This window comes from Somniosus microcephalus, chromosome 27, assembly GCF_052327205.1.
Source record: "Somniosus microcephalus isolate GS21.2 chromosome 27, FLI_Smic_1.0, whole genome shotgun sequence".
Classification (NCBI taxonomy): Eukaryota; Metazoa; Chordata; class Chondrichthyes; order Squaliformes; family Somniosidae; genus Somniosus; species Somniosus microcephalus.
The window spans coordinates 19,947,240-19,966,861 of NC_141013.1; the positions used below are offsets into that span (position 1 = coordinate 19,947,240).

A 19,622-nucleotide genomic window follows, 5' to 3' on the forward strand; every position below is an offset into this window, starting at 1 on the left:
GGTGCTTTTATATTCCTTTAATAATTCAAATTCTAGGAGCTTGGCATCAATGAACAATTCAATTCCCTGTTAAATCCACTCTCAAGTCTAGCTGCAGATTTGTAGTCCCAGATAAAACTGCCAGGCTACAAAAAGTGCATTTAACAAACACCGTGTGCTGCCTAACAGGTGCCAGTCTCCCAGAATCTGATTAAAATATATTTAAGCTTTGCTGACAACTTAATAATGTGAAAGCAACAACTTTCATGTACCCACCCATGATCAAATGACAGTATGACCCAAACTGTGACTAAGTTTGGGTTTAACTCTCATCTAATCTCAATTAACACTTCATGGACTGAAGGAAGATGGATACTGCATTAAACCAGTGTGCAGATTTCCAAAGGAACCCACCATCTCAGGAGGGAAAGTCACTAACAAAAGTTGTTAAAAATCCACCCCCCAAACTGCTGACACCACAGTGTCAAATATCGTCCAAATGTTCAGGCCCACAAATGTAGAAAACAGGAGCACAAGTTGGACAGAGCTGCCTGGGTTTTGATGTCTTATTGCCAGTGTTTTGGGTGGGGGGGGGGGGGGGGTTGTGCATGGCTCACTGTCGATATTTTTGATATTCCTGCTCTACACCATAACTCCAAGTTAAATCACTGGGAAACAATAAAGAACACTTCGTAAACACAGAATCAGAGCAAAATGAAACTTACAAGAGCGACAGGGTCATTGCTCCGAGATGCTGCCAAACTAAACTTCTTCAGGTGACTATTTTTTTTCAAGGCTTCTGCAAAGTCTTTTAACGTTGGAATTGGAATATTCTGAGGACAAATTGAAGATAGTAATTGAAGAGTGTAATTGGAACCCCAGCTTACCCCTTCCTCACACGTTTGTTAACTCCAAAGCAGTTACCCATGCGCACCGTTGGCTGACTCACCTTTCTTCAAACAGCTTAACTGAGGTTAGAGCTTCCTACACAAGAAACTGCAGAAAGAGCATGTTCTACCAACGTACTGCATCACAGGGTGGTAATCAGATCCTCAACCAATTTTCCCCATTTTTTGACCACTTATTCTGTCTTTTCCCCTCTCCCCTTTTACAAGGTTCTGTAATATAGCACATCAACCACTAGGAGGTGCAAGAGAGAAGACAATCAATCCAATTTTCCTTCCTTGTGGAAAGCAAAAATAGTGCCAATCCAAATGCCTCAATTGGCTCTATTTTGCATTACCAGTAAGGTACCTTCATGGGCAATGGTTAAATAACTGACCTGGTCCAATCTTTTTTATGCAGAGATTCAATTGCTGAAAAACTGGCCCTTGAAGCCAGTTTTCCCTCGCACATACCTTGTATTTATATAGCGCCTTTAATGTAGTAAAACGTCCCAAGGCATTTCACATGAGCGTTATAAAACAAAATTTGATACCGAGCCACACACGGAGAAGTTAGGGCAGATGACCAAAACTTGGTCAAAGCGGAGCGTCTTAAAAAGGAGGAAAGAGAGGCAGAGAGATTTAGGGAGGGATTTCCAGAGCTTAAGCAGCTGAAGGCATAGGCATCTCTATAATGGAGTCAAGTCCAATGGTGACACAGGACAAAATACTAAGAGGTAAAGTTTTAGAAATTATAAATTAAAACAGTGAACCCAAAGAGAAGGTAACAGAGGAATTAGGAATAAAGAGGCAAAGATGATTTTAAAAGCATTTTAAGTATTAATTTTAGTATCAATTCATTACTGATCATCAGATTATCAGTTCATAAAGCTTTCAGCATCTGTGTAGTATCATTGCAGTAATGAGGGATTTTTAGCATCACAGATCATGAGCTGAATCTTACACTGGTCGTGCAGAAGTGGCAGTGTTTCATGGCGCTGTTGGTGCCAAGTATTTTGTTACACTAAGCACTTCGATTCTTTTAAAAGGGTGCAAATATAGCAAGGTTATGAAAGTTAATCAATCACACAAATGGAAAGTACCCCCGTGCTATTCGAATGGTTGGTTACAGAAGCCACTTAGTTGCTTCAAGGTGCAATAAAGCAGCATTTAATTAAGACACCAGTATTCAACTACAGGTCTCCTACCTTTATGTTATTAAGATTGACCTCCACAAGCCCAGGATCATTGGCTTTTATTCGCTGTAAACTTTCTTCTACATTTGTTGGGTTGGGAGGTTCATCGAAAACTGGTTTGACCTTCTCACCTTTGACGACATCTGGAAGTCACCAGTTACAGCAGTTAGCAACACCTTTCACTAACAAATTACAGGAAACTTTTGTTTAACCGGAGGTTAAAATGTCCGGAAAGCTCTATCTACCAGCAAAATTCAGGAGCCGTTTCCTATAAGTTTTTTTTACTTCTCGTTGCTTTTTATTTCCAGTCTGGCTCTGCAAGCGTCTGGCTGAAGCTGTTGCTTAGCTACAGAGACACTTTCAAGCTGCGCGGACTGTTTTGAAGCTGTTGCTAAGCAACAGGGTTTGCTGATTCACACGGAGCTGAAAAGCTCCGTATGTTTTAACATTAGCGCTGGTTTCTACGGCAGTTTTGATGGTACGGCACCGGCTCGGTCCCGTCAGTGCCGGATATCAGAAAGTTTCCTGAATCTTCAGAAATACTAAAAGGCATTTCTCAAGGGGCTTAAACCTACATGTACGTGGCAACTACCCTTTTCCAGCAGCAATATTTAATGTATTAGCACTCAGCTTTACCGCAACTAGTTGATAGAACAATCCTTGTGCTGAATTAGTGTTCTGCTTTCAGATATCATTAGCACAATTGACATGATTCTTATATAAGTTTGTATTGGCTTAAGTCTTGTTTCACTGAAGAAGCCAATATGAATGTTCAACACTAAGTCAACATCAAGAAACGTAGCTTGAAAATGAACATATTTTAAGTGAAGTTTTACCCCATTAACCCAGACTGTCCTAGTAAACAAATCTATATGTACTAGTAAAGGCTGGTCAATTATCATTTTAAGTGCAATATACAGGAAACTTTGGTTTATCCGGAGGTTGTATGTCCGGAATACTCGATCTAACGGCAAAAATCAGGAGCCGTTTTCTATAAGTTTTTTTAGTTCTCGTTCTTTTTTTTCCCCCCCAGTCAGGCACTGCAAGGTCTGTAGCTATAGCAACAGCTTCAGCTAGTGATGCTTGCAGCTGCAGCCGACTCTTTAGAAGCTGTTGCTAAGCAACAATGTTTGTTGTCAGATACGGAGATGAAAACCTCCGTATGCTTCAACATTAACTTTGTATGTCTGGCAGTTTTAATAGATCGGCAACAGCTCGGTGCCGGATATCAAAGTTTCCTGTACAAGCGCACTGCTAAAACAGTACTATCTTAGTTCAACTTGTCATTATCTAAAAGGGGATGAGGGAAGGGGAAGAGGATGGAAAAAGACAACACGGCACTGTTACCAGGATTTCAGTAAAACTTAAATGATGAACCAATTAAATTTTCAGTACCATGTCCAAAGTACTTAGTACAGATTATGTCCTTCAAACACAGGTTGTGTCTGGAGAGCATTTTGAGGTGTACAGCACTAGGATGAAGAATTGGCAGTTACAGGTCTGTCACTAGTGATGGAAAAATTTGCTGTGAATTAAGTATGCCATACAAAAAATACATTGGCTTGATACAAACTCTCTTTTCTCTACAGTGCACTAGTACCAACACTAAATAACCCAAGTAATTAACATGTTTGATAACATGGTGTTAACTTGTTACATGAAATATTAGTCTTATGATCGTAATGCACTCGCTAATTTTAGATTTCAAGAAAATCCCATCAATAAGAACCCATTTTAAACTGGTATCAGCCAACATGACCTTTATTTACTACTGCTGGTTGCATGCATCTCTGAAATAGTACGAGAGATTTTAACTTAAATTTACTTAACTGAACATATTAATCACCCACTGACTAAATAAATTCTTTGGACCTATATTTGTCTCCTTCACTCAAGTCTATGTTTAAACTACTGATCCTCTACCCAGGCAAATCAAAATCTTCATTCACTCCACTCCCAACCATTTTACAATGTCAATGTTACCAGCAGCAAAGTGAGCACTCATTAACCTCAGAATTCCACCATTCCAGAAATAAAGAGAATAGATAATTTGAATGTAAAGAACTTTAATTATTTTCATGAAAGGATCTCGGTCATATATCTAACGAAGACAGCAGCAAAACAATCAAGTGAAGTGCAATTGCTGACATTTAGTATCTGAATTTCTCCAACTTACTGTTCAAGCTTTTGTTTCCACCTCCAATAGAATCGAAGTAATGAGTGTTGCTCACCAAAGTGTGCATTCCTAGAATGGCTGAAATTAGCAAGCAGTAAATTATCAATAAAATCTTAACAGACAAGCCAGATATATCTGCCTGAATTGAGTTAGTTCTTATCCGAGCTGCAAAATAAATACATGGATGAAAGAGGCATGTTGAAACCAGATTATTTAATTCAGTTACTGCCAACGATTTCCCCTTAAAATGAAGCCCTTGTAGCACACTGAGGGGGACGATCAAGGTTAAAGGATAGAACAGATAGTCCGCCTTAATTAAGGAGATTAGATAAACACAAATGTTAAGTATTTCCTGTGGTGTACCAAACATGGATTGTTCTAGAAAAGTATCACCACCAAACAAGCACAGGCAACTGAAATTAGCAGCAAGAGATTTTTTAAGATGAGAAATTGCTGGAATTTAGTATTTGCAAACAACTTGTTACCAACACCAAGTCCTTGCAGTGCTATCAACAAACACAATGGAAGTATTACCAAGAGTGTAGTTTTGGAATCAAAATTTAAAATCGGGTGTGTTGGGGGAAGTCAGATGAATATTTTAAGCAAATTACTTTAAGTATATACACTGACATCCCAACCCTGAAAAAAGACAGTTAGCTACAATTATGGCATAGTTTTAGTTTTTGGTTGAGGGCATATTAGCCTAGTTCCATGATTTATTCTGTTTGCTGGTTTCCACTTGAACAATGCAACACTCATTTCAAAGGGAAGGCAGGCACACTGCTCCCAGGCCACTACCAATGGTACTTGTTTAGATAGGTAGCCAGATGGAGACCGCCTAGTGTATTTCTCTGTTCTCTTCTTTCTCCCCAACCCTGTCCCACTGGAGACATCCATCAGCAGTAGAATGGCCAAGAGGAGGAAGTAGAATTTATGGGATCAAAGCTACATTCTATTACACTGGTTGTTGGTGTCCTAACCTTTGTTATGCATTTCTTCTATGATGGAGATCTAAGACTACAAGAAGATTGATGTGCAATACAAAGCTAGTTGGTGCTTCCAGTGAATAGCACGCTCAATGCTGCTCAGTAGGTAGCACTGTAGACATCCAAGAACAATTGTGTGGAAGCAGTGAATTAATGATTCCATGCAAATACAGTACAAGATGGACATGATGCAAATTATAAAACGTATCCAAATGGGAGTGTTATAACACTGACAGAAGTTCTTATCAATCCATAAACTGTGGATAAAGTTCCTGGCCATGAAATTCCACAGGTGTAATTAGTGGAGCATCTGCCCCCTCTAAGATTATACGATCGCCTCTGAATTTTGCTCACACTATGTAGTAGACCCCTTGCGGTCTTTTCAGTTATTGTTCTCCAATTAAAGCTAAACTTGTAATTGTGAAGAGTAAATAGAATCTTCCTACTTTAAAAGTTTTGCACCATGCTCCCTTCATCTCTCTACTGTCCCAAGACAAAAACAAATGAATTAGAAGTGCACCAAAGCAGACACATCATGGACATGCTGCGTTCAAGATGATTTACCGGCAAGGTCACAGAGTTCTGTATCTGTCGCACTGGTCAAAGCTTCTTCCAGTTCTGGATCCAGGGTGACTTTCTCTTCCACACACACTGCCACAGGTTTCTGCTTGGGTGTCCATAACTTTCCTGTAACAAATCATTTTTAAATTATGTTCCAAGACTTTCCAATCTATTTTCTCATACCAATTACTAGTTGACATTTGTAACAGGGGCTTAAAAATCAACAAAACTAATCTAGGCTACAACTGAAAGAATTCTCATAAAATCAGTCAGAAATTCTACACTTAGTCCCTAAATATATCCTAGAAAAAGGCAACGGTGGAGCTGTTTTCATATAAGCAAAAATGAGTAGAGATTAATCATGTTTACATTATACTATTACATTTTGTTACAAAGAGCTGGGAGTGAGCCAGCAATGCAGCACCACTTGCTTCCCAAACAGAAAGTTGCAGGTTTGGGTCACAGCACAGCTTGTGACTCAATATGCCTGCTGTTTCAGCTAGTTTACTAGCTCAGAGCTAGGTTGTTAGATGGAGGCATTTTGCAGTTCAGATTACTGCCTGTTCAGTAGTAGCCATTAAAAGGAATTAGCAAAGATGATATGCAGCAGAGTGCTGGGAAATTAGTAATAAGACCAACAACTTGCATTTATATAGCACCCTTAATATAGTAAAACGTTCCAAGGCACTTCCCAGGAGCATTAACAACATTTGACACCAAGTCACATAAGGAGCTATTAGGAAAGAAGAGCAAAAGCTTGGTCAAGGAGATGGGTTTTAAGAAGCTTCTTAAAACCGGAGTTTGAGAAGTGGAGGTTTAGGGAGGGAATTCCAGAGCTTAGGGACCAGGCAGCTGAATGTATGGTCACCAATGGTGGAATGGAGGTGTACAAGAGGCCAGAATTGGAGGAACGCAGCGATCTCAGAGGGTTATAAAGCTGGAGAAGGAGGGATTTGAAAACAAGGATGAGAATTTGAAAACCAAAGCATTGCCGGACTGGGAGCCAATGTAGGTCAGCGAGCACAGGGGCGATGGGCAAACAGGACTGTGAGGTTTGCTGACAAGTTTGTTTCTTCTGAAAATCTTGCAAATTCTCACTGCAATCCAGCTCCTTCATTTTGATTTTAATGAATTATAACACATTCATGTTTTGCTGACCAGAAGTTCTTTAGCTGCTCATTTTCCATCCTAAAAAGCTATAAAAAAATGTACATTAGAACAAGACATTCTTTTATTGAAGAAAATACTCCATGAAATGGTCTTTTAAACTGCTGCTGGGCATTTACAAAAGTAATGTGATGCAAAGCTATCTATACTGAAGCCTAGTAAAATTAGCAAAACTTAATTCAACATATTTAGATGTTAAACTTAAACTGCCTATGCTACTGCAGAGGGAAGTATTACATAGTATTGTATGCCTTCATTTTAGATTATAAACTTGTAGATCAGGAAAATCAAATAAAATGCATTTGTAGACTAGAAACTGGGCAAACAGTAAACTTAGCACAAAAGCTAAAATACAACCTTTCTGACATAAGTGTCGGAACTACACTTCAAAAGTACGTCATTGGCTGTAAAGCCCTTTGGGACGACCCGACAATATAGATCTTAGCTGGACTAAAGGAGGAAGAGTGATCGGAAAGGCAAGAAAGCCCATGAAACTCCACAGGTAATTATCATATAAAGATACCACACCGATCCCACAATACAGAAGAAACCCAACTAAGTGGTAGAGGTAGTTAAAAAAAAGACAGACAGCTGGGACAAAGACAGACTAAAATGACAAAAGCAAAATACTGTAGATGCTGGACTAAATGGCGCTAGGAAACTGTAGCTGTTGGGCACTCATTCAGGAAGATGGCATGCAGCGTACAATGCAAGGGCTATACCCGTATGATGGCAAGTTGTTTACTCAAGTTCACACGAGGAAAGGTTACAAGGGCTATTGAAGGGAAAACAAAGGGATTCAGTGATGGTAGCGTGCTCAGGGATAGATGACATAGGAAATCAAAGGGAAATCATCCAATGGCCTTAACACTTGTGAAAGGATTACCTCAATTTCAGACAGATACATAGCAATGTCCTATGTTCTGTAGTCCAATTCCTGTTTAGTACATTACATATTTAAAATTAATTAAAATGCCACTTAAATATTTTAAACAAATTTAATTTTTTGAAGAAAAAATGGACTGTTTTTACAGGGCTAAAAATAAACTTACCTTTTTGAAGAGTATTTTTTAATTTATAAAATGAGTTATCAAATTTCATTTTCCTATTTTTGAAAACTCTAAAGCTGGTAAAAGCAGACCGTACGCCATTTGACAGTCAGTCAGTGGGTGGAAGTGGTGCAAAAAGCAGAACTCTCCACCCGCAGAGGCACTTTTCCCGGGCATGCGGATGATCCGTCAAGAGAATTCCTGACAGATCGCAAGTGCTGAGTTTCAGCGCATGCGCTTCGCATGCCTGAAACCGGCCCCTGCGCGTCCCTTACGGGCTCGTACGCACCAGTGAGGTTTGGAAAATCCGGCCCATGACCTCTGGAAAGAAGATGGCTGATGTGGAAACTATTATGGTGGTAGGAAACTGAGGTAGTAGGAAGATCAGAATGCCACCAGAGAATGGTAATGAATAGAATTGATATGTCGTGTATCCAGCCAAGAAAGCACAGATATCCATGATGGAGAGGGACACCAGCCAGTGTACAGATATCTCCCTGAGGCAAGGGGACCCAGAGATCCTAGTTAGTATATCCAGGAAAGCATAGACAAGAAAGATAATGGTTCAGCCCTTTCTGTCATATCAAGGGCAACTTGTATTTATATAGCGCCTTTATATAATAAAATGCCCCAAAGCACTTCACAGGAGCATAATCAGACAAAGATTGACACCAAGCCAAAGAGGACATTAGGACAGGTGACCAAAAGCTTGGTCAGAGAGGTAGGTTTAGCAGCCTCTTGAGGGAGAAATGTTGAGGCAGGGGTGTTTGGGGAGGGAATTCCAGAACATTGGGCCAAGACTGAAGGTACAGCCGCCAAAGGAAGCGGGGAGGATGAGAGACCAGAGTTGGACCCAGAAGGTGAAAGTTGATCCCATTGGAGGTAGAAAGTTACTCTGCTTGAAAAGGGTAAAGATAACATTAGGCGTATGCCATACAGCACCAATTCAGAATGAGAGTTTGGTCCATTTATATGTTAAATTTAGTATATGGACTGCAACTCCTTATTTGGGTGCTAGCATTTGTCATGCTTCTGGGTGGAATATCAAAAGCATCTCTCATTATTCAATGAGCAGCGACTAGCGCTTTAGTCACTTCTGCAACAACACATTTACCACTAGATAGAGCTTCAAAACCGACAAGACCCAATTATTCAGAAAGATTTAGAGACTTCACTGCACACGGCCAGCATTTCGACTGCCCTACAAGATGACAGCAAGTTTGAAAAAAAAGTCTCAATTTTCTTAGGTCAGGAGGCCTAATTTACATTGACTTGGATTCAGCTGCACAATGTGAACTTGCATTTATATAGCGCCTATTATGGAACTGATCACTAATCAGCAGTGTTAGCTGTGGCTCAGTGGGTAGCACACTCACCGGAGTCAGAAGGTTGTGGGGTTCAAGTCCCACTCCAGGGACTTCAGCACAATCTAGATTTGACACTCCAGTGCAGTGCTGAGAGAGTGCTGCACTGTCGGAAGTGCCGTCTTTCGGATGAGACGTTAAACCGAGGCCCCGTCTGCCCTCAGGTGGACGTAAAAGATCCCATGGCACTATTTCAACGAGGAGCAGGGAAGTTATCCCCCGTGTCCTGGCCAATATTTATCCCTCAATCCATAACAAAAAACAGATTATCTGGTCTTTATCACGTTGCTGTTTGTGGGAGCTTGCTGTGCGCAAATTGGCTGCCACATTTCCCACATTACAACAGTGATTACACTTCAAAAATACTTCATTGGATGTAAAGCGCTTTGAGACGTCCGGTGGTCATGAAAGGCGCTATATAAATGCAAGTCTCTTTCTAATCAAGTGCAAAATAAATAAGCAAATTCACAGGTGGCCGTGAACACAAAGCGTATGATGTAATTAAAAAGCACATCACATGAATTGAATGAGTACAAAAGGTTAAACGTTGAAAGTTGCCTACAGCTCCAGGAAAACTAAAGCAGTTTGGGCAGTAAAAAATGTAGGCGAGACACGAAAAGAGGAGAAACCTGCCACTGATGCAACATAACTTAATACAAACAATACTTATCTTCAGTTATACATACACCTCATTCTTTGAGCTTAAGGTAGCGTCTACACATCAAATTTGGTTGTTTTCAAACTAAGTGGCCCAGAATATTCAAGGAAGGGATTAAGAACATGCAGTGGGAAAACACTACAACCCTATTCCTATGTTCCGCATAATCACCAGGTTAGTGAAGGTATGAGGTTAACCAACAAGCCAATCAACACTCCCATCCCAATTTGGGATTAACAAACTCCTTTCATTGAACAGAGAACATGCTGTACAGCTGGGTGGATGATATTATGGAGAAAAGTCACTTGAATATTTTGCTTTTAAATGTGCTTGCATGTGCACCAAATTCAAAACGATTGAAGTAAATTATAATACATAGATACATAGATACATAGAAGATAGGAGCAGGAGTAGGCCATTCGGCCCTTCGTGCCTGCTCCGCCATTCGATGAGATCATGGCTGATCCTTTAATTCAGTATCCCGTCCCCGCCTTCTCTCCGTAACCCTTAACCCCTTTTGCCCGTAGAAATATATCTAATTCCCTCTTAAATATATTTAATGAGCTGGCGTACACTGCCCTCTGTGGCAATGAGTTCCACAGGTTCACCACTCTCTGAGTGAAGAAATTCCCCCTCATCTCTGTCCTAAATGGTTTAGCCCTTATCCTTAAATTATGTCCTCTAGTTCTGTTCTCACCCGCCAAGGGAAACATTCCTTCTGCATCCAGTCTGTCTAGACCTGTCAGAATTTTATACACTTCTATGAGGTCCCCTCTCAATCTTCTAAACTCCAGTGTGTACATCCCTAAACTACATAGTCTCTCCTCATAGGTCATTCCCGCCATTCCTGGTATCAGCCTGGTGAATCGCCGCTGCACCCCCTCCATGGCAAGAACATCCTTCCTCAGATGAGGCGACCAAAACTGTACACAGTACTCGAGGTGTGGTCTCACCAGTGCCCTGTACAGCTGCAGCAAGGTATCCCTGTTCCTGTATTCTAACCCTTTTGCTATGAAGGCCAGCATACCGTTTGCCTTCTTGACCGCCTGTTGCACCTGCATGCTCGCCTTCAGTGACTGGTGTACAAGAACACCCAGGTCTCTCTGTACTTCCCCCTCTCCCAATCTATTGCCATTTAAATAATAATTTGCCCTCCCGTTCCTGCACCAAAGGTGGATAACTTCGCACTTGTCCACATTATAGTGCATCTGCCATTTATCCGCCCAATCGCCCAGTCTGTCCAAATCGCTCTGGAGCTTCCTGGTCTCTTCCTCTGAGCCCACCCCCCCTCCTAGTTTAGTGTCGTCTGCAAATTTGGAAATGCTGCATCCGACTCCCTGATCCAGGTCATTAATGTAAATTGTGAACAGCTGGGGGCCCAGGACAGATCCCTGTGGTACCCCACTTGTTACTGCCTGCCATTCAGAAAATGAGCCGTTTATTCCAACTCTCTGTTTTCTATCTGACAGCCAGTTCCCTATCCACGCCAAAACTTTCCCCTTTATCCCATGAGCCTCAATTTTCCATGCTAATCTTTTATGTGGGACCTTATCGAAGGCCTTTTGGAAGTCCAGGTACACCACATCTACTGGCTCTCCCCCATCTATTCTACCAGTTACTCCCTCAAAAAATTCCAATAGATTAGTCAAGCACGATTTACCCTTTGTAAATCCATGTTGACTCTGTCCTATCCTGTCCCCATTTGCTAAGTGCTCCGCTATTTCATCCTTAATGATGGACTCCAGCATTTTGCCCACAACTGATGTAAGGCTTACAGGTCTGTAATTACCTGCTTTTTCCCTACCCCCCTTTTTGAATAGTGGGGTAACGTTAGCTACCCTCCAATCCATCGGCACTGTTCCCGAGTCTAATGAATTCTGAAAAATCATCCTTAGTGCATCCGCTATCTCTAGGGCCACCTCCTTCAGTACCCTAGGATGCATGTTATCAGGCCCTGGGGATTTGTCCACCTTCAATCCCTTTAGCTTCCTTAACACCATATCCTTAGAGATATTGATTTGCGTCAGTTCCTCCTTTGCCAATGTCCCTATTTTTCCCGATATCCCAGGGAGGTTTTTTGTGTCTTCCTTCGTAAAGACTGACCCAAAGTATGCATTTAGTTGATCTGCCATTTCCTTATTTCCCATTATATATTCCCCCGTATCTGACTGCAATGGACCAACTTTGGTTTTCACCAGTCTTTTCCTTTTGATATACTTATAAAAGCTTTTGGAGTTAGTTTTTATATTTTCCGCCAGCTTGTTTTCGTAAGCTATTTTGCCCCTCTTGATTATGCCCTTTGCCCTCCTTTGCTCTATCTTAAACTGTTCCCAATCTTCCGCTCTGGCGCTTTTTTTGGCTATTTTATACGCCCTATCTTTGGATTTTATGCTGTCTCTAATTTCCCCTGTTATCCACGGTTGAGTCACCTTTTTAGATTTCCTTTTATGCCAGATTGGTATAAACAATTTTTGCAATTTTGTCATTCTATCTTTAAATGTTTGCCATTGTTTATCTACCTCCAGTCCTCCCAGGAACGTTGTCCAATCAGACCTACTCAGTTCCCGTCTCATGGCATCATAATTCCCCTTGTTTAAATTCAGGACCTTAGTCTCTGAGTCAATTTCTTCGCTCTCCATTTCGAGTGAGAAATCGATCATGTTATGATCGCTCTGACCCAAGGGTCCCCGTACAACAAGATTACTGATTAGTCCCTTCTCATTGCACAGTACCCAGTCCAATATAGCCTGTTCCCGAGTTGGTTCCTCGACATATTGATCCAGATAACCATCCCTCAAACACTCAAGGAATTCCTCCTCCTCATTATTTTTACTGATTAGGCTAGTCCAATCTATATGTAAGTTAAAGTCACCTATGATGACAGCTGTGCTCTTATTGCACGCTTCTCTAATTTCCCTCGTGATGCCCTCCCTAACCTCTATTTTACTATTTGGAGGCCTATATACCACTCCTATTAATGTTTTTCGCCCCTCGCTATTTCTTAGCTCCACCCATATAGATTCTGTATTAACTGAGTTAATATCCTTCCTTTCAATTGCATTTATCCCCTCTTTTACTAGCAATGCTACCCCTCCTCCCTTTCTTTTTTGTCGATCCTTCCTAAATACTGAATACCCCTGTATGTTAAGCTCCCAGCCCTGCTCACCCTGCAACCATGTTTCCGTAATCCCAATTAGGTCATAATTATTAACCTCTATTTCCACAGCTAATTCATCTACCTTGTTCCTGATGCTTCTCGCATTAAGGTATAAAACCCTCAGGCTTTTTTTATGCTCACATTTTTTATGAATTAGTTTGGCCCTTTGTTTTTTGTTCCTCACCCTTTTATCATTTATTTCTGTCTGCCTTTCACTTTCCTCTATTTCACTACATAGGTTTCTAGCCCCCTGCCATACTAGTTTAAATGCTCCCGAACTGCTTTATCAAAAATTACCCCGAGAACATCAGTTCCATCTCTGCACAGGTGTAGACCGTCCCTTTTGTATAGGTCACACCTACCACAAAACTGGTTCCAATGCCTCAAAAATTTAAAACCCTCCCTCTTACACCACTGCTCAAGCCACGTATTTAGCCTAACTATCCTGTTCTCTGTACTCTTACTAGCACGTGGCACTGGTAGTAATCCAGAGATTACTACCTTCGAGGTCCTACTTTTTAGCTTGGCTCCTAACTCCCGAAATTCTACTTGTAGGACCTCTTCCCTTTTTTTAGCTACGTCGTTGGTACCAACATGTATCACGACAACTGGCTGTTCCCCCTCCCCCTCCAGAATGTTCTGCACCCGCGCCGAGACATCCTTGACCCTTGCACCAGGGGTGGGGTTTTTTTTTAAAACAAAAGAAATCATGAATACACCGTCAGCTACTAAGAGTTTATTCCAAGATCTGCACTTGCTTTTATTCTTGATAGATTTGTATAACTCTGGACAAGTCCTTAATAAGCATTGTGCAGATTATATCTACACAGCCAGCTGCATAAACACTCAACTTTAAATAGAATCTTTTTAACCCCCAATTTTAATAATCTTGGCCTTCCTTGCTTGAGCAATTTCTGCAACAGGTTGCTATTAGCATTTAGATGTAGGAAGAATCAGTTCTTTAAATGACAATAAGTGGGCTGCATTACTGCTTTCTGTAGATCAGTCTTACTTGGAGCTGTCCCCAGATGCACAAATTACTCAAGAATGGATCAAAATATGCAACAGCTTCCAGAATACAGTCAGACCGGGTTTTATCCAAATAAATTGGGAAAGCCACTTTTGTTATGAATTGAAAGTCACCGTCAGATTAATAAAAACAAAGTGCCAGAAGAGAGCAAATGGCAAATTAAGTCACCAATTCCACACCAAGTTCAACGAATTCCACACCCAGTTCAACCAATTATATACGGTGTCCATTTGTCAATTGTCTCGTAGTCCTGCAGTTACTGAACACAACTGAAATAGAACTGGCATCAAGCATAATATCCCTCCTAATTTGTATAAAATATCAAAGAGCAGATCACATATGGACAGATATAATAAACAGCTGGGACAACATTCAACAACGTGCAATCTTCTCATCACCACTTCAAATATTTAAAACTTGAATTTTAAAACAGGAACTGCCATTTTAAACCACACTTTTATTACTGAGTGAGGAGGAAGCAACAGTTCTAAATGTTTTTTTCTTCTTGAAATATGGGTGGCATTGGCATGGTCACATTTATTGCGCATCACAAGATCCTGAGAAGGTGGCTGGCCTTCCTCGAGCGATTGTTCCCTCAACCAAATGGCTTGCTAGACCATAAAGAGGGCGTGAGCACCAACTGTAGTGTGGGACTAGAGTCAAAGTCAAATGTAGGCCAGACCAGGTGGGTGTGGCAGCTTCTCACCCTAAAGGACATCAGTGAACTAGTTGTGCTTTTGTAACAAAAAAAACAGTATTCACGGTCATTTTCCTCTCTCTCTCTACACTTCCACGTCCCTTAAAGGCTAAAAGTGCAAGAATGGAATGCACAGTTAAATGCATTGCCAGTTGGTTGCCAGCAACAACATGCACTAGGAGAATCAGTGTAAATACAGTTATTGTCTATTCAGTAACTGCAGGACCACTAGACAATGACAAACTTAAAACAACAAAATTTACTTCTGGAGATTTTATAATTAAAAGAGACATCGCGGTACCCGACAAGGGTACAGCTTAAGCAAAGACAATGGCGTTTGATTACTGCTACACATTTTATACCATTTGGATTCAGAGCAACAGGGATTTGTAGGTGCAAGTGTAATTATAAGGGAAAATGACTGGTAATCAGAAACTTGTTCAGATCCCCAGACATTTGGGGTAATGAGTTTTGGATAAACCAGGTCTGACTGTTCATTGAACCATGCACACGCAATCTTCAGTTACATTTTACAGCATCTATCCCAACTAGCAATGTCTCGAGATGTGATATGATAGAAGTTCGGAATAATTTGCCATGGCATGCCATAATTCCAAAATGACAGTTAAATATATAAAGTTGGTAAACAATTTTCAAAGTACTAATAGCACAATCTATAGCAACTTAACAGTTCAATGCTACAATTATGAAAATCCAGAATTATATCCTAAAACTGAAGTACTTGATAGATGAGTTATGACATTTTGTGCCAATGAATCAATTAAAAAGAATGAAAAATGGAGCACAGACCAAATGTTAGGACATGAGAAATAGGAGAAGTAGGCCATTCGGCCCCTCGAGCCTGCTCCGCCATGCAATAAGATCATGGCTGATCCTCTACCTCATCTCCACTTTCCTGCACTATCCCCATATCCCTTGATTCCCTTAACATCTAAAAATCTATCGATCTCTGTCTTAAACATACTCAACAACTGGAGATTTTGAAAGTTAAGTTATTAAAAATGCTATGCAGCAGTAAACAGTAGTGGAAACAAAATGCCAGAATAGTACAGCAGGTCAATGAGCTCCTGAACATGGAAAGATAGGTTGCACATCCACCAGAACTGGTTGTGTTTCTCATGAATGTTTACGTCCACAACACTACATCTGTCGTTCAGCCCCACAAATGCACAGCTCTTAGATCACCATTTAGGTTTTATAGTCATAAATGACTGCAGTTTAAGAGTCTAAATTTGGAAGCGCGCTACTCAAACTGACCTGATGGACTAAATCGGGAGTGATTCCTTTCTCAAAATATAAACCTTAAGCGTACATATATGGTTATCCAACCGATTCTGCTCAAAGGATTTTAAAACATTGGCCCATTGTATATTTTCTAACCTCAACATTTTCTGCTGGATAATGGCAATCTGAGAACCAGCCCTGCAGGCTCCCACCAACAAAGTCCAGATACACAGGAACACAGGAACTCTTACATATATGATTTTGATTATATATAATCAGTTGAAAGACTAATGAAACCTCAGCCTTTATGGTTTCCAGTCACATTTTAGCCAAAAACACTGGGATTTGTAAATGAGGACAAGCAGTTGGGATTCAGTGGTGTGAGGGCTCACCCTATCTCTACAACAGCATTTAGCTCCATGTCAAGTTCATGCTCGCCACACTTCCTATTCTGGCCTCCTGTGCAGCCCCAAATACTCCCCAACCATGAAAGGCAGTGCTTTCAACATTCGATGACCCACACTCTAGCTGTTCCCTCCCCCATCCATCTCCTCAAAAGTCTCTTCAAAATCGCTCTCATCATTCTACTATTACTACTGGGTGTACATTTCTCTTGGGTGTGCCAAAGCATTTCACTGAACAGTTTAAATACCACAAATTGCTAATCAACTTGTCATACATCCTTGTGTAGGAGTTCAAACTCCCCACAATATTGTTTGAATATTTAAGAACGGCTTGAGAAAATATATACTTTATATGCTTGAGCATACTAGAGATTTTCAAACTAATTAGAAGAGTGTGAAATGCAGGTTCAACCCTGCATTGATGATTTGCTGATTTCAGACAGTGCTTTGGAGGCAAGGCGAAACAAGTGTTTAAACTTGACTGTAGTATGCCTAGCAACTGACAGAGCATTGCAGAGACCCGGCAGCACTTCACACATGATCCAGGAGGATTGGATAGAGTACACTGCTCAAATCCTCTCAAGTTAAATCCCTATCCCATGCTGAAGGCCCTTCAAAATTGTTTACAGTTAACATTCTGTAAATAACTCGAATTTCAATATCACAGTAATAAAATGTACCTGTATTTGTATACAGCTGGATTGGTTTCTCCCTACAATTACCTGTTAAGAGTCCACATCAAGAGTTCAAAAGCATCTCATTACTTTAGAATTATTATTTTCTATTGTTGTTCCAATAATTAACTTGTAGTTTTAAGACACTTTTCTGAAATGGTTTCTCAAAAACTTTGCCCTCCCTCTGAGGCATAGATATGGTATTAGCAACCTTGAGCTAAATCTATTTTTACTTCTGCAAGATTGCACGGTTTCAACAAATACACATTAAATATTACAGGTAGACTATCCTTTATCTGAACTTCCGAAAACCGAAAACCTCTGAAAACTGAAAGTTTTTTCGTTCAGCGTAAGTCGTGCGCACGACATGACCCGAGTGGCGCAAAACATGACAGGAGTGGTCCTCCGGGGCCCAGAACAAGAATTCCTGCAGATTGTCGACACGCCGGCCTTCGCTCTCGATGTTAAGTATGACTGAGGGAGCTTTGCCTTTCCCTGTGAACAGGGCAGAGGGTCACAGAGTTCCCTCCTGGGTAGGAGATTGCAGGCCGATTCAGGCTGTGTGAAGGAGGTACTGGGAGAGTGAACCCAACAATACAGCGGCCCGCCCGATATTCTTTCCCACCCCCCCGGACCTGATTTGCGGGCCAGCTTAGCGTAGGAGTCAGCCGATATCCGGCTTTCCCACAAATGGCGGCGGCAGTCGAGCCCCAGATCCCCGCTAAGTCAAGGAATTCAGAGAAGCAGGAAGGGGAATGAGACACGGAGCAGGGGGAGCTGTAAACAGCAGCACAGAGAAGCAGGAAGGGGAATGAGACACGGAACAGTCGCAAGAAGTAGCCTGAACTTTTAAAATTTATATTAAATACAAATGCTAATTACCAAATTAATTTAATGTTCAGAGTTTCCCAGTCTGAAATAATACCTTCTGAAATCCGAAAATTTCCAAAAACCGAAACACAGCTGGTCCCAAGGTTTTCAGATAAGGGATAGTCAACCTGTACCTGGTCAAATGTGATCACATTTGTAGAAGGAAAAAAAATGCAGGCCACATTCTGTGGAATGCAAACCTTTCACATACACGGCAACATAAAGGTCAATCTATAGACATAATCCAGACATCAATGCTGCAACTCCAATCAGCTCAAATATTTGAACACTACTCCAAAGGATCATCTTTTCCCTCACCCATAGCTGACCAGGGTGAAACTAACTATATTTTAATCTCCTTTCCCCATCCCACCCACAAATAAAATTGTCCGTTTTAGCTCCGATTGAAACTGGTTCTCTCAACTGGAGAGTTCAACCTTTTGCACTCGGTTTACTAGTCGGGTTCAAATCTAGTTTGAGCTACTTTGTTTAAAAACACCTCAATTGTTGCACATTTTAAAGATCTGTAGGTATTAGCCAAATACTGTGCATCACATACCCAAAAAGGTGTATTGCTAAACTAATTTAGCAGAATATTACTCGCTTTGCTAATATTCCTGGAGGATATTTGATGAACAGCTGAAAGTCTTCAGTGACATTTATGTTACAGAAAGGGTAAGCAAAATAGTTCACGCACAGCTATACGGAGGTAGGAGGCACAAGTGAGATGCATTGAAAACAAGCGCTCGCATCAGTGGTCATTAGTAACATAACCCAGACCTGGAATTTGTTAGTTAAGTAGGTACTTGCTTAGATATGTTATTAAGTTTTAGATTGAGCTTTATTATAAAGACACTAAATCCTTATTTATAATTTATAAATCCTTGGCTAAACTCAAACATTTTAACTTATTTGATTTCCCACTTTCAGAATCTAACTAGTCTTAAAGCTTAATCAAATATCTAGATTTTAAAACCATTTTGAAGAATTCATTCAACTTCTAAAAACTGCATTACAGACCAATTAGTCTGAAGTCTTTGTAATGTAATGGTCCTAAACTCTTTAAAATATTTGAAAGTTATAAAACGTGGACAAGGGCCGTTAGCACAATACTGTACCTCCATTTTCCCTCCAGCATTTGGCAAGAACTGGTCACACCATCAATTTAATAGCAAGCTATAGACGAATAGGCATATAGGGTGTGTAGTGAAAGGAATGCTCTCTTCTGTCTTTCCCTACACCCTCATTCCAACAGGCAACTTAGTCAAACCAGTGGAATTTGCCCTCAAGAATTGCAAGCGTAGCCATCAGCTGAGATCAGGATTTAAACTCCGGTTTCCTCGTCAAAGTTCGAATATTACCAATACCAGAGAGGCAAGTACTCAAAGACCATGCTGAAAATACTGCTTTTTGCCAGCACTGCAGAATAACTATTGCAAACAGCCAACTTAACATTCTTTTCCAATCATATTAGGCTACATTACATTAAGATACAAAAATCGTGCTGAAAGCATTGGCACTATAT

General features: G+C 40.7%; 1 protein-coding gene across 1 annotated transcript in view; it reads right to left on the reverse strand.

Annotated features, from left to right (window-relative positions):
• The window catches only part of tmod2 (tropomodulin 2), a 70,281-nt gene that overhangs the window by 11,601 nt on the left and 39,058 nt on the right, over positions 1 to 19,622 (reverse strand). The window contains 4 exon segments of the mRNA XM_085968644.1: positions 705 to 812; positions 2,072 to 2,202; positions 4,236 to 4,313; positions 5,786 to 5,908. Coding sequence (XP_085824770.1) covers positions 705 to 812; positions 2,072 to 2,202; positions 4,236 to 4,313; positions 5,786 to 5,908 — 440 coding nt within the window.